At 45.6% G+C, this 15,887-nt stretch overlaps 1 protein-coding gene across 1 annotated transcript in view; it reads right to left on the reverse strand.

The window, feature by feature from the left end:
* The window catches only part of VPS13D (vacuolar protein sorting 13 homolog D), a 3,263,180-nt gene that overhangs the window by 891,432 nt on the left and 2,355,861 nt on the right, over positions 1–15,887 (reverse strand). The window contains exons 45-46 of the mRNA XM_069610908.1: positions 11,952–12,102; positions 10,256–10,466 (exon numbers count right to left, since the gene is read on the reverse strand). Coding sequence (XP_069467009.1) covers positions 10,256–10,466; positions 11,952–12,102 — 362 coding nt within the window. The remainder of the gene's footprint in view (positions 1–10,255; positions 10,467–11,951; positions 12,103–15,887) is intronic.

The raw sequence follows: 15,887 nt of genomic DNA on the forward strand, positions 1-15,887 counted from the left end.
GGTGGGGAAGGATGTCAATAAAGAATATTAAATTTCAATTATTAGTAAAAGTATGGCTAAGGCCAGGGGACTCCGCAAGATGCTTCCGACCAGTATGGCGGAAAAAAACAATCTGAGGATCCTAGACGCATGAGGGATCTTGGGTACAGTGGACGTCACACTAGGGATAGTATTACTGGCACGCCTGTGTCCACGCCCATTTTCGAGTTTCGAAAAACAAACTGTAATACTCCGCAGCTTCCACTAGATGTCGGCCTATGCACAGCATGTGATCTAAGCAGATTCCACAAGCCTCAGAAATATATATATCAGTGAATCAGTGTTGTATGATAAATCTACTTGCTAGTTGTCATTTTTCTATAGTTTGTTTTGGCCAATAAATAATAATTGTACTTTTATACATCCTGTCGAAGTGTAATCTGTGATTCCCATTGTGTGACCTCATTGTGTACCCCTTACAAGCTCACCACCCCTGAAGAACTTAGCCTAGACCCCTGTCACTGTTACCCAAACTGGTTTGGCTACAGCTCCCCAGAGTTGTCCCTGTCACAATATAGGTTGGCCTTCTATACATATGTCCACCAGGCCAGAGTATAGAAAATCAGTCCTAACACTATCTAACATAACTGACATGGAGGCATAACACCACTTACCCTGAACTGCTAGGGGTGCATGGAAATTCAACATCTGCAGAAAGGAAATGCTAGTGTCGTCCCGCATACCAGCTAGACCACATTCCCTGTGCAGTCTTGTAATTCTGAGTCGCACCAGAGGTACAAGTGTCCAAGAGAAATTCCTCAGACTTTCACAATCTCAAGAGTGCCCTTAAATCATCAAGGCCAGCAGTCTGATGACTTACCCCTCTATCAGGAAAAGACAAAGGCCTGCCAGACAAGCTATTTATGGGCAGTCGAATTGGAAAATCCATACAAACTTGCAGCAGGTCTGCACATTATGCATGGGACATTCAGTGCTGGAAAAACAGCTTCAGGATCATTCCTGCATTCGGGTCGGAGTCCACACCCTGGAAAGCAGGCCAAACCCCTGGAACATTCCTGAAAAAACACACTCCTGGCTGTTCCCTTTGGGGCCCGCATCCACTTGAAGGAGACTGGAAGCTGTGTGTTTTACTGTAATGTAGCAATCCCCAGAAACCATCATCCAAATTAACATCAAGCTGCTGAAAATCCATGTGCCATTGTCAAGTATCTGCAATACGCCTTGTTTCAGGAATTCTAGCTCAACACCATGTTGGATATTCATGGCAGATAGTCTGCCTGCATTGAAATCCAGCCAGTATTGGGAAAGGTCCTTTGTGAGTTGCAGCTACAGTTGAGTCCTTGTTGCTCCCACAGAGTTGATACACCTCATTGCAGAGACACTTTACACTGTGTCCTTGCTAAACATCTGATAGCAATGGCACCCATAATCAAATGCAAATAATATATGTGGCTGTAGAAATCAAGACCCGGACCGGGGTTGGGTTGCTGAAATTATACTTTATTCAGGTGATTTTAAACTAATGAAAATATAGTCCATGAACTCCTTGAGAGTTACTCCACTCTTAGGCAGTCTTCCATGTACAGGATTTAAACCCTCCTAGGTCTCCTTGTTGTCCGGATAGGCCCACCAGTTGTTCCTTCTCTCCTCGTCCTCTTCGTATGACTAGGAAAACCAACAACAAACGCTGGATTAGTTCCCGGGCTTTTATATGATGTGAGTGACTTGCTTCCCCCCCAATGGAAAGCTTCCCTGTCAATCAGACTTCTTATTGGCTGGTATTGCCATGTCCCGCCTCCTTTAAAGGCTGCCGTGGTTTCCCAGAGTGGCTGATTCTGCTGCCTGCCAGAAGAGTCCCGCTCCCAGGCAACTCCATCCCGTGAGTCCCTCCCCCCTTTTGAAGTCTCTCCCTCTCGCCATGTGTGTTTGTGTCTGTGGCTGTTCCAGAGCGGACCGCCCCGCCGAGCAAGCCGTCTCTCCCTTCTCTCCCTTCCTGGTGGGGAGAGAAGTTTGGCGGGCCGTGTGGGCCGGCTCTCTGTGACTGCCCGTGTTTCCCGCGGGTTCGCCGTCACCAACCCGTCTCCCGGGCTGCAAGCTGCGGCGTTACCCTTGGCGGGTTCAGGTAAGGCTGGGCGGGAGGGGGCCGCTCTTTTCATGTCGCGGCCCGTTGCCGCGATCCTGTAGAGTCCCGGGGTGAACGGGGCTGCGTTTTCTGTTTCGCGGCCCATTGCCGCGATCCCGCGGAGTCCCGCTACCCCTCCCGGCACCCCCTCCACTCCGGGCTCCTCCTCACATCTCCCCATCACAAACCCTGGCCGATCGGGCAAGGGAGGATTCCGGGACAGATAGTCAGCCACCAGCTGGAAACCCGCAGGTCTGTGTATGGTAAGGAAATCGAACGGTTGAAGAGACAGGAACCATCTGAGTACCCGCTGGTTGGTATCTTTATGTCTGGCGAGCCACTGTAAGGGGGCATGGTCGGTATACAAAGTAAAGCAGCGACCCAAGAGATAATACCTGAGGGTCTCTACCGCCCATTTGATGGCCAAACACTCCTTCTCAATAGTGGAATAGGCCTCCTCGTGAGGTACGAGCTTCCTGCTCACAAAACAGACGGGTTGAAGTTCGCCCCCTTGTTCCTGTGAAAGAACAGCTCCCAGCCCCTGATTCGACGCGTCCGTCTGAAGAAAAAATTGTCTATGGAAGTCGGGGCACCCAAGTATTGGATTTGAGGTGATCCTCTGCTTTAGGACATCGATGGCTTCCAAAGCAGCGGTGTTCTTGGTCAAATCGGGAGACCCTTTGTTCCTTAAAGCGTCAGTTAGTGGAGCTGCCACCGAGGAGAAATCTGGAATAAATCTACGGTAGTAGCCTATGAAACCCAAAAAGGCACGGATCTGTTTCTTCGTGGATGGAGTGGGAATCCCGTGGATGGCCTGGATTTTCGAGAATTGCGGTCGTATCGTGCCTCTGCCTACCAAGTGTCCCAGATATTTCGTCTCGTGTGCCCCTATCACTGTTTTCTTCGGATTAATGTGTAGGCCTGCCTTAAACAACTCAGACACCACCTGTTCCAAGTGGCGTACATGTTCTGTCCAGGTCGTGCTATACACGACGATGTCGTCTAAGTAAGCCGCAGCATAGCTCTCATGGGGACGTAGTATGACATCCATCAGTCTCTGGAAGGTGGCTGGTGCACCGTGTAGCCCGAATGGCAAAACCTTGAATTGGTATAGACCTTGGGGAGTGGTAAAGGCAGTCTTTTCCCGGTCCGTGGATTTCAAGGGAATCTGCCAATAACCCTTAGTTAGGTCAAGCGTGCTTAGGAAGTAGGCGGATCCTAGCCTTTCCAACAGCTCGTCCATTCGTGGCATAGGATATGCTTCATAATTGGAGATCGTATTTATTTGTCGGTAGTCCATACAAAATCTAATAGTACCATCGGGCTTTGGTACCAACACTATCGGGGATGACCATGGGCTGGTTGAGGGTTCAATTATGTCCATACGGAGCATCTCTTCTACTTCGTGTCGGATAACCATCCTTCGTGCTTCTGGAATACGATAGGGTCTTAGTCTAACAATCTGTCCGGGATCGGTTTTGATCTCGTGTTCGATTAAATTGGTCCTCCCTGGCCGAGAACGCTTCTCCAAAGGGAGACAGTCTGGTCAAAAGTTCTGACCTCATGGAAGGAGTCAAGATGGTTCCCCATTGCACGTCTTCTAGCTTGCCCTGTTCATGATTCACGTTTTGTTCTGAGGTATCCTCACCGGCATCCGTTGTGGCTACCAATACAGGCGCGTTCCATGCTTTTAGCAGGTTCACATGGTATACTTTGTCTGGTGTGGCACGATCGGGTTGGTGGATCCGATACGTCACAGGGCTGAGTACCTCCTTAACTTCATAAGGACCTCTCCATCTGGCCAATAGCTTGTTAGTACTGGTGGGTAGTAGGATTAGTACTTGGTCTCCCATTCGGAAAGTTCTCATCCGAATTCCTTTGTTATAGTTTTTCTCCTGGTTTGTCTGTGCGTGTCCCAGATTCGTCTCGGCCATCGAGCGGAGTGCTGTCAAATGTTCCTTCAACTCTTCGGTGTACTCTGTTAAAGAGATCTCATCCGAAGTCTCCCATTCTTCTTTTACAAGGTCCAAGATGGTTCGGGGTTGTCTTCCGAAAAGGAGCTCGAATGGAGAAAAACCGGTAGACGACTGTGGGGTGTCGCGTAATACCATCAAGACCAAGGGCAATATGCGGTCCCAGTTCTTCCCATCGGACCCGGTCACTCTCCGTATCATTTTCTTGATCGTTTTGTTGTACCTTTCGACAAGGCCATCGGTCTGGGGATGGTATACCGAGGTGCGTAACTGATGTATCTGCAGTCTTTCGCATACCTGCCGAAGTAAGGTGGACATAAAATTGGTCCCTTGGTCTGTGATAACTTCCGAGGGTAAGCCCACTCTTGCGAAGAAGGGAATGAGCTGGTCGCATAGTTGTCGGGCTGATGTTCCCTTCAAGGGAAAAGCCTCTGGATACCGCGTAGCATAGTCAACAATGACTAGTAGATACTTGTATCCACGGGATGCGGGTTCTATTGGTTCGACGATGTCCATGCCTATCCGCTGGAAAGGAACGTTAATAAGGGGCATTTTCTGCAAAGGGGCTTTTGCTGATAAGACGCCACTTGTTAGCTGGCAAGTGGGACACGCCTTACAGAACTGGGATACTTCACCGTATATGCCTGGCCAGTAGAACCGTCTCAGTATGTTCTGCTGCGTTTTCAGGGAGGCCATATGTCCGCCGCAGGGGTGGTTGTGTGCCAGTTGCATTATGACCATTCTATGGGGTTTTGGTAATATCAACTGTTCCTTTACAGTCCCATCGTCCGCCTTATATTTTCTGTACAATAGTCCATGACGGAACAGGAAGCCAGGTCCTTTTGTTACGTCTGGATCTTTCTCATTGGCCGCTCTCTCACTGGCTACCCGAAGGGTGGGATCAGTTAGGGTTTCCCCCCTCAGGGAGTCCTCATGATCCTCGGGTTGCCAGTTAATGGGTCGGGTCATGTAACTGGCTTGGCACCACTCTAGTCTATTCCGTGTTTTATGTCTGGGGGGGTTTCTAGAGTCACCTATGTTCGAGGTTCTGTTGCTCTTCGCTCTTTCTTCATCCAGTGCTTTACTAAAGTGGGGTAGGTCAGTTCCCAGGACCACTGGGGTGGGTAGTGTAGGAAGGACGGCAGCCTTTAATTGAGTGGTTTCATGGTTCACCTCTATCTGTACCTCTCTCATCGGGTATGTTTTAATGTCCCTGTGTATACACTTTATCGGTATAGAAATGTTAGGTAAATTAGGGTTATTACTCACGGTGGGAGATATGGCTGTTTGTCGACTTCCGCTATCCAGCAGCGCCCGGGTCGGTCGTCCATCCACTCTTATATCCACGATGTATTGACCAGGGTTACGTACTTCCGGGTGTGGCTTCATGTAGCCGATTTCCATAGGTTCTGTGGTCTTCCTTCTGGGGCAAAACCGGGCAATGTGACCCCATTCACCACACTCAAAGCACTGGGGTTGTCGAACTCCCGGGATTATGGGTGGCTGTCTCTCCTCGTATCCAGTCTTCCTTTCTTCTAGTTTCCTGGAGACCTCCTCCGGTTGCCTCCATCTGGTGTGTGCCACTTTTGGGCCTTTTTGTATCTGATGTTCAAAGTTCGGCGCCGTCATCCTTCCTGGTATACTTGTTGAGGGGAAGCGACTGTACGCGGCCTTTTGATAAGCCGATGCAATGTCCACGGCTTCCGCCAATGTAGGCCTGTGGTGTTGCCTAACCCATCTTTGCATTGGGCTCGGCAAGGCTTCTATGAACTGTTCCAGGATTATTTTATCTAGGAGGGGTTGGTTGGCTGGTGTAGGGGATTGCATCCACTTCTCCGTCAGATCTTTAATGCGGTAATATAACTGCCTGGGACTCTCTCCGTTTCTTAACTTGGTGTCCCTTAGCTGAAGGCGATAGGCCTCCTCATCCAGGCCTAGACGGTCCAGTAAAGCTGCTTTAATTTCCCCATAGGGAGTGTTACCATTGGGGTTCACGGCCTGATATGCACCCTGCATTACCCCAGATAACAAGGGAGCCACATACTGTCCCCAGCGTTCAGGCGGCCATTGCGCATTTCTTGCAATCCTCTCAAAACTTGTGAAGAAAAAGGCTGGATCCTCTCCCTCCTTATACTTCTGGAGCAGGGTGGACGGCACCATGGGTTGGTTCCTCGTGCTGGTTACTGCATCTGTGAGCCTGATAATGTTCTCATGTTGTTTGTCCTGGGCCGTGGTCTGTAGGGTGCCCTGTAACTGGATGGCTTGCTGGAACGCCTGGCGATCAGCCACTGCCTGTTGTGTTTGCAGCTGTATTAATTGCTGCAACCGCTGTTGGCCATCCGTCAGGGTTTTAATTAGGGTCTCCATCGCGTTGTCGCTAAATCCCACCTTCGTCGCCAATGTAGAAATCAAGACGCAGACCGGGGTTGGGTTGCTGAAATTATACTTTATTCAGGTGATTTTAAACTAATGAAAATATAGTCCATGAACTCCTTGAGAGTTACTCCACTCTTAGGCAGTCTTCCATGTACAGGATTTAAACCCTCCTAGGTCTCCTTGTTGTCCGGATAGGCCCACCAGTTGTTCCTTCTCTCCTCGTCCTCTTCGTATGACTAGGAAAACCAACAACAAACGCTGGATTAGTTCCCGGGCTTTTATATGATGCGAGTGACTTGCTTCCCCCCCCTATGGAAAGCTTCCCTGTCAATCAGACTTCTCATTGGCTGGTATTGCCATGTCCCGCCTCCTTTAAAGGCTGCCGTGGTTTCCCAGAGTGGCTGATTCTGCTGCCTGCCAGAAGAGTCCCGCTCCCAGGCAACTCCATCCCGTGAGTCCCTCCCCCCTTTTGAAGTCTCTCCCTCTCGCCATGTGTGTTTGTGTCTGTGGCTGTTCCAGAGCGGACCGCCCCGCCGAGCAAGCCGTCTCTCCCTTCTCTCCCTTCCTGGTGGGGAGAGACGTTCGGCGGGCCGTGTGGGCCGGCTCTCCGTGACTGCCCGTGTTTCCCGCGGGTTCGCCGTCACCAACCCGTCTCCCGGGCTGCAAGCCGCGGCGTTACCCTTGGCGGGTTCAGGTAAGGCTGGGCATGAGGGGGCCGCTCTTTTCATGTCGCGGCCCGTTGGCGCGATCCTGTAGAGTCCTGGGGTGAACGGGTGGGACGGGGCTGCGTTTTCTGTTTCGCGGCCCATTGCCGTGATCCCGCGGAGTCCCGCTACCCCTCCCGGCACCCCCTCCACTCCGGGCTCCTCCTCACAGTGGCGCTTCATCTTTTTTTCTTGACTGCCACATTACAGTGGCGCATATCCCTGCAGTGAACCCCACAGTTGAAACAACACACATTTATCACTGAATCCAGGGACAATTCAGAGATTGCTTTCCCATTCCATAACTTAATTTGGACCAGCCACCACAACAATTATACCCGTGGGTCTTAAAGGGGAGGGCCATGTATGTGTAAATCAAGCCCCGGCACAAGTGACTAATCTTCAGTTTGTGAAGGGGCCTGTAACCTAAGAAACCAAAGCCCTGGAGGAGCCACAGTCATGTTTACTTCCGATCTCAGGATTGGTCTCATTGTGGGACATGAAGATCATGCTCAATCATCCTGATGTCATGCTTCCGAGGCTCTGGGCTGCTGCCATGGGACTGTAATATTGTTGAAGTAGCAGGTCATTGACTAAAGCCATAGATTGGTACTCAACTCTTAGACCTTTCCTACTTGCCCTAATTGCAAAAAAGACTTAAATGAGGACTGAAACGGTGTACATCTTTAAGGGCCAATCATGTGCACCATTCTCTTACAAGTCGACTCTCCCAGAGAAGATGGATCCCTCCATTGAAAAATAGTGAAAGATTAACAAGTCGTTTGCTGTCTGAGATTTATCACTTTCGGAATGCCATTTTTTTTTGTACAAGTAGATATTACTCAGGAAAACCTCTTGATGGGTGAGAGAACAATCATCTTTTTTGGGTGAAGATCTCCACAAATCCTCAGACTCATCCGCCAGTTCCAGGGTCTTGATAAACAGGCATGAGATGGCTTGTCCAACCATGCCTTCTTTTCCATTATATTATGACATATAGGTCCTCTATTTTAGGCATTACCATCACCGTTTCCCCTTTTAAGGCTGGTTTACAGCTTTCTGCCACGAGCCAGCCAGATAACATTGTTCAGGCTTTCCAAAAAAACACTCTATTTGACCACCACTCAAGGCAAGGCAGTCTTGTCTGATGACAGTGTATGAAAGGTTTCCTTGTGGTCACCATCTTAACCTTGTGGAGGGTTCCACCACATGGGGTTCATCCCGCAGCAAGGTGGAAGAATCAAAGTGCTCACAGAAGCGAGGCGCTGCATGGCCCTTGCACCATCGTCTGTCAAACAGGCCAGAAGCTCGGAGGTTCTGCCTACTCTTGAGAAAAGCAGAACAAAGTTTAGTGAATGGATCGCAAGCAAGGGTAGTGGCCATTTCCAATCTACCATCAAACCCACGGTTGAGGGTGGTGGATTGTATCCCGTTGTAGAACAAATTACCACAACATAGCCCATTCTTAGCTACCATAGTATTCTGTTGAGGAAGCAAAAGAGCCTACGGGAACCTTTAATCGTTGGCTGTAGGACCTTATATTGGAGTTGAGCCTGGTTCTGCTAGAAAAATGAAGGTGAAGATACACGTAATGGGCAGCCATAGCACTCCACTCTGCAGGCTAAAGTCTAACCCTGTAGGCCAAGGGCCCGAAAACAAATCACAGAGTGGAAGATGGCTCACCCTTTGCAACAAGGACCAAGCTATATTCCTGATATACTATGGGAAGGAGACCCTGGAGGTCTGTGGGGTCTCCCCAGCCTACTGTAATGGGTACGTAAGAGGAGTTTGAGCTTCACATGTGAGATCCTGCGACTCGAGTTAACTCTCTCAGAGATCAAAAAGCCAGAACAGCTCAAGATGAGAACAAGTAACACCTGTCACTGCCCAATTCGTTGTGTCCCTTTCTGATTTTTCAGGCTTGGGCAGAGCCTGCAGTCCTTCCTGCCCATTTGCAATTAGGGGACTATACACATGTGCACCATTGATGGTGCCATTTCCAGCCTCAGTCTCCTGATGGTGCATGCCATGGGTGCTGAAATAACCTTGCATGATAAAAACAATGCTGCAGAGGTGGTCACAGGCACTCTCCATCGCTGACTGCAAGGGTATACAGTGGATGGCCAAGTCGAGCTACGGGGATGGAGTGGAAATAAGAAGGGGGTGGAGGCCTTCTTAGTGTTCCCAATATCAGACCTGTACAGAGAAAAACAAAAACATCAAAGACATGATAATAATATATCACATAAATCTATGAATCCAAGTACATACTTATCTGAGCCCCTATTCGCACAGACAGGAGGGGAAGAGACAGGATGTGACTTGTGCTTGGGATGATCACTGTTATCCCTGCAAGTGCCCACATAAGGCTTATGATGTTTCTTGTTTGGAAGAGCGCTTGGTTGCCTCTCAACTAGGTAGTGCTGTATGAAGCCCATAGGATGTATTTGCAAAATACATTTACCTCTAGGGATTAAGGAAAATATGTGTTTCCATTTGTTTGCTGCTGCTGAATAATGAGAATGTTGAAGCATAAAAAGGAACCTGCTTACTTTGCTGCCATGCAATCTTGTGGGAGTTTAGATAAATCAGTTACACACTTTGCTATGACAGTATGCAATAAGAGTACGTTTAACACAATTACACTTTAGAAGTATTTGTAGTAGCAAATTTGGGCTCAGCTAAAAGTGAGCAATTTCAAGCTTAACGCACTATTGTCATTTCTAAAAACATATGTATCGTCTATTCCTCCCCTACGCCAATTCATTACACTGCTATTTTATACAGCAACAATTTGCTTGCATTTTGTAATTTTCCAATAAACATCTTGTTATGCCCTTCATGCCTGCCGCTGTAGAGACTATTTATGCATTATACTGTTTGAAATATTTTGCATCCGTGCTTGAACTTAAAAATACAAATGATATTAGCACTTTCAAATGAAATAATTTTTTTTTTAAAATGTGTATTCTGGTTGGTTACATTAGGACACCTGATTATGATACAATGTGGACACCTTCCTTGTTGAACACGTTATCGATATTCAATACTGAAAAAAAGAGCACAGGAGTTTAACTCACCGGAAAAATCGACTGTTTTCTGAGTCCATAGAATGGCACTCTCGTTTATTGCTACAGATGTCGCCCGTCTTTGCAACATTTGTCCAATGGATGGGACTTTTACAGAAGAAAACTCCCATTCCTCTTGGCCTTGCTTGCAGTCGCCAGGAAGTTAGGTGCAGAGGAATTGCAAAAAAATCTCCTGGCATTACCGCTGGAAGAACTACTGGCTCTGTGAAGCATAAAACAACAATGCACTTTAAAGAAATTCAGGACTTAATTAAACAAATAAAAAAAAAAATCTCATCGGCCAGAAATATTATTTTGCTTACGTGTTCTCAGAGTTAAGGACGTGTAATAATGCACATGAAGTATGAGTGTGGTTTAATCATGAAAGCTACAATGATAACTTTTGGCAAGGAGAATTAGCAAAACTCAGCATCAGAACAGGATCCATTTTCTTAGATACATGTGCATAGTTAAAACAGTAAAACAATGCTAGTTGATTATGCTTTTGCTCTGAGGATTTCTAACATTAACAATTACAAAGTTGTTTAGCTGTCCAACTAGAAAATATACAAAATTGCAGCAAATTTAAATCGCTCAAGAATAGGCGTGTCTTGCCTTTACAGAAATGTTGGTAATCTTGGGATACACTTGCAGAATGGTTCTTACATGGCAGGAATAGCTTCATTAATGAAAATTAGTACAAGACAACACACAAAATGCTCAGGTAAAACACTGTAGCAATATGTGGCAAGTGAAACTATGGAAGAAAAATAATCTTGTCCAAAATATGCTTTTGCTCAACACCATCAACCAAGGTAGGCAGTAAGTAAAGAGAAGGGTTCCTACTGGTTAATTGTGAAGAGTACGTCTCAATGCAACATGCGATTCCATACGGACATCTGAAACAAAAAGCTGTTTGAGAATGTTCTACTTTGCCGACATTGGTTCTCCCTTCATATACGTTATAGTGAGTCTCTTACCCAGTACAAAATGTAGTTTTAGTGTGGTGGGGGGTAAATAAGCACACAGCACCAGCAGTTCGCTAGCTTTAAAGGATGATTTCAGAATCGACATTCTTGAAAATGCTACACACACTATTCCATAACACTGGATTGAAAATATTTAAAAGGAATAAACGACTGTAAAATTAATATTCAAATATCTCTGTACTGTAATCTCTGGCAAGAACCATGTTGTTCTTATTACAGTGCTTCAAATGGAAATATAGAAGTGCAGGTACTCACTATACCAGAGTACCTACTTACTGTTGAGAAGTAATCCCTCATTGACAGCATCGGATTCCTTTGAGAAGTGCCAGTCCCATGTCTTTCCAATTTAAAAAAGTGCAGATATTCTAGACTAGCGAGTACCTGCTCATTTAAAGCACGGCCTTATTATATAAGCAATTTGTGTAGGCAAAGGGGTAGACACCCCCACATACTTAATCCTACATTAAAGTGCCCTGTCAAATGACAAGATGCGTGTGACAAGTCAACCACGAACATAAGACCATCTCAACTAAATCAAGCAGAAAACAGTGTAAAATATTATTAGAAACATAGCAGTTCGGCTTAAAGCCAAGTTTGACAGTAAAACGTCCACTCTTTGAACTATTACTGCTCTGGTTGTTCGCAGATTGAAGTGACATTTTATCGATTTTCCCACAACGAGATTAGAGTAATGGCAAACATCGGGTGATCGATCTTACTGTCAGGAGCCGACGGGCTGTCGAGCCTCAATTCCATTGGCGTTTCAAGTTTGTTCTTCACAATCAAGGCAGAACGAACTGTTATAACCTTCCTGGCACTCCCTTCCATGGTGACAGCAAAAACCACCCGAACTGGAGGTAATGAAGAGAACTGAAATACACCATAAACATCTGTCATTTTACTTTTCAAATTGCAAATTAACAGAAAAGGTGTAACGCACTAAAAGTAAAAAAGAAAAAAAACAGCGCCTAAAGGAAGCAGTTTAATAGCTTCATGCACGTTTATGTTGTAAACAAAAACAGTATATATGACAGCTGCCACTCTAAACAAGTTCTTCATTCTATATAGGATGGAGTTCAGATGAATTGACCACCCAGTAAAGGATACACATTAAGTAAGAAGTGAAAACTAAATTACAGTGCTTCACTAAACAGCACTATAATCACTGAGTGCAGAGTCTCAAGAATGCTGAGGAGGACAGTGTTACCAAATAAATACTATTCTTCACAGAAACTATACGAAGGAGAATCGAAGGCATTTTATTGACAGTGTAATTGTTGGGGGGGGGAAGTACATTTTCTGCGTCGGGAACTTGAACATGATATTGATTTGTTATTTATATAGCGCTGTAGCCAATGCACTGTACATTTAACATGTTTACGTACAGTTCATTATCACCGAACCGAAGTTAGTACTCATTTATCAACCTAGGAAGGATGAAAGGCCGAGTTGGCCTTGCCGGGATTCGAATCTGCAACCTGTAGTTCATACAAAGAACCCAGTAGCTGGCGCTACACCCGCTGAGCTATCTTACAAACAATGTTATTGTATAGACTGATAAGAATGCCAGACGAGAAGAAAATGTAACGGGTTTCCTTACAAACAAGCTGGTAATGAATTAGCAAAAGTCTGGCAGATAGCTATTTAAAATCTATGCTACGTTGCAACTTCATTTACTGTCATGCACACAATTATTACAGGTAGACTGTTTACATGGTGACTTCATCAAGCAAATTAAAATTTTCTTTGCATTCAACCCACCGAGGCTTTGAAGCTCTTTTACTTATTTCAGAAATAAAAAGGTAGTGCGAGCGATAGGCCACAACATCGAACTTATTAGGATGCATATGAACAATTCAATAGGCAGTTTTTATTAGATGAGCAAATATTTTAATACATCAACATTTTCAGGCGTGTTGGACTGCAATCCTTTGATTCTTAAATGTTCACAGTAATTTTTAATTGAATAGTAAGAGTCGGATATTGTATTGACCATGACCATTGTTTTATTTATTTGAACATTTTTATAGCGCTCAAAACCCAGAGGTATCTAGGCGCTTAATCTTAAGAAATTGGTTACAGGCATAACATTCAACTTATTCATCATTGATTGGTTTACAGCTATAAATATGCATTGCATAATTGAAGGCTACCATTTTATCTAATGTTCCGGTTCATTCAGCAGTTAACAATCACAATAATTTTACATACATTTCCAAGTCCTAATTTGTTACCTGATTTACTGAGATTGTTTAATTCTGCCTTTGGGATCTTGTGCTTGATGTGGCTGCCTAGACTCAGTGCAAGTTAGTGGGAGTCTTAATTGAACAGCAGAGTTTTGAGACCTTCGCAGAATGACCATAAGGATGTGTCGTTTCTAAGAGTTAAAGGCAGGGTGCTCCACAGTTTGGCCGCGATTATTGGGAAGCTGGAGCCACCCGCTTTCTGTCTTCTGAATCTCGGTGTAGAGATTAGGCTGGTGTAGGAGGCCCGAGTGGGTCTGTTAGATTGGGATTTTGCAATTTGATTCCTGAGGTATGCTGGAGCATTAATCAGAGAGGCATTTGTACGTAAGCGAACGGACTTTGAACTTGTTTCTGTCACGTACTGGGAGCCAGTGAATGTGGCATCTGGTTGAAGAGATATGTTCGTATTGGGGTATATAAAGTGCTGCCCTAATTGCATTATTTAGCATGACTTGGAGTTTGATAATGTTTCTGGCATTAGATCCTGCAAAGAGGGAATTGCAATAGTCGATCCTGGAGAGGATTAATGCTCTGGACAACATAATGCAGGACACTCAAGAGACAGAACTGTGTACATTTTAGGCAAAATAAGCTGTTTAAAAAAGAAAATGATATATGTGTACTAACATTGTCGCCTAGCTCTATTTAAAATTGACAATGCTTATTTCCAATTTTCATTTTTAGGATATATTTAACATAATACAAAGGTTACACTTGTCTATCAGAGCAAATCAAATTATCAAAAGCTAGAAAACAATTTATTTTCTGACTGATGGTTATTCCAAAATGGATGCTTTGCTACACTCTTATTGTACTCTTTAGGAATACCTTTATTAGAAAGCGGAAAGGGACAAACAGCGGCAATTAGGCTCCTGGCTACATTGCATGAAATCAAAGCACACTGTGGGAACATAAGAATGACCACATATTTTAGGGCAGTATGGTTGAAACTCTACATACATGATGCACAAGGGGCTTAGAGCTTTTTTAAATTATTCAGAACATTCATCCTAGCATTGAAGTGTTTGTAACCATGAACCATCAAAACACATGAACCATACACTCTCATTAAAGACCAGCTCAAGATGTGGATGCAATGATAAAATGGTCCTAATCCCTTTCAAAAACTGGCAAAATGGAGACAGAGTTTTAGAAGAGGACGGGCTGAGAGGGTAAGCCATTTCTGTATGGTGCTCTGGGCATGCCCTGAACCAATGTGAGAGCTAAGCACATACTACTTGCTAACTCATGGTGCACTCAAGAATTCCTAGATATACGAACCGCCAAACGGGCAGCGCTGACCGCATGGCAAACAAGCCCTTCCGTGTCCACACAAGATACCTACCTGGCAGTTGCGAAACAATACAAAAAGGTTATCTCCACAACCAAAGCGTCTGCATACAACACTAGACTTGAGAAAGCTAACTCCCAATCTAAAGAATTGTTTGCCATTTATAATGAGCTGACTATCCCCCCTCCCCCACCTCCACACAACCTACAGAGAAAAATTAGACATGGTGTAATAACATTCAACATGCCATGCTAGATAAAGTTAAAACACTCCAGAAAAAAATCAAGACTGAGTTCGACAACCTGCCTAAGATAGCATCGCCTAAATCAAAGCCTGTTGCCACCCTCAGATGGCCCACATGGCACAAACACACCTGAACCCTTTGCCTTTAAGGAAGTAACATTGCCTTCAGGGAAGTAACAATACCTGAAGTCCTACTGATCATTAAGCATATTAAACCATCACTCTGTAAAGGTGACATCTGCCCAGCTAGTCTAGTTAAAGACTGTGCGGAAGCTATGGCCCCTTTTGTCACTACCTTTATCAATGCCTCCTTCGCCTCTAGTACCGTCCCACCCTCCCTTAAGGAAGCCTGGGTTCGGCTGTTGCTAAAGAAACCTACCCCTGACCCCCACTCTCCCAACAACTACCGTCCAATAACCACTGTTCCATTTCTGATGAAAATTCTGGACAAAGCTGCGTATCTGCAGATCCAGTCCTACCGGGAAGCACACGTCATCCTCAGTAAAAGACAATCTGGTTTCTGTCCTCGTCACGGCACAGAGTCAGCCCTGCTTGATCTCAAGAATCAGCTATTTGATTCCATGGACAAGGGCAAGTCCTCACTCCTCCTACTCCTTGATCTCTCAGTCGCCTTTGACCTGTTGGACAACAAGATCCTCTGCAAACACCTTTCGGATACCGCACATTTTTCCCATGAAGCAACCACCTGGATTATTTCCTTCTTGGAGGGCCGAGCCATGAGAGTCTTTTCTGATCATGCATCAGCCATTCCATCCCCCATGGAGTCCCACAAGGATCCTGCACATCCTCGGGTGTGGCTAGCTAGCCATGGAGTAGACCTGTTTCCCGGGACGTTCCTGCAGATCCTGGACTGA

The sequence above is a fragment of the Ambystoma mexicanum genome, chromosome 8 (genome assembly GCF_040938575.1).
Source record: "Ambystoma mexicanum isolate Mex_15411 chromosome 8, UKY_AmexF1_1, whole genome shotgun sequence".
Classification (NCBI taxonomy): domain Eukaryota; kingdom Metazoa; phylum Chordata; class Amphibia; order Caudata; family Ambystomatidae; genus Ambystoma; species Ambystoma mexicanum.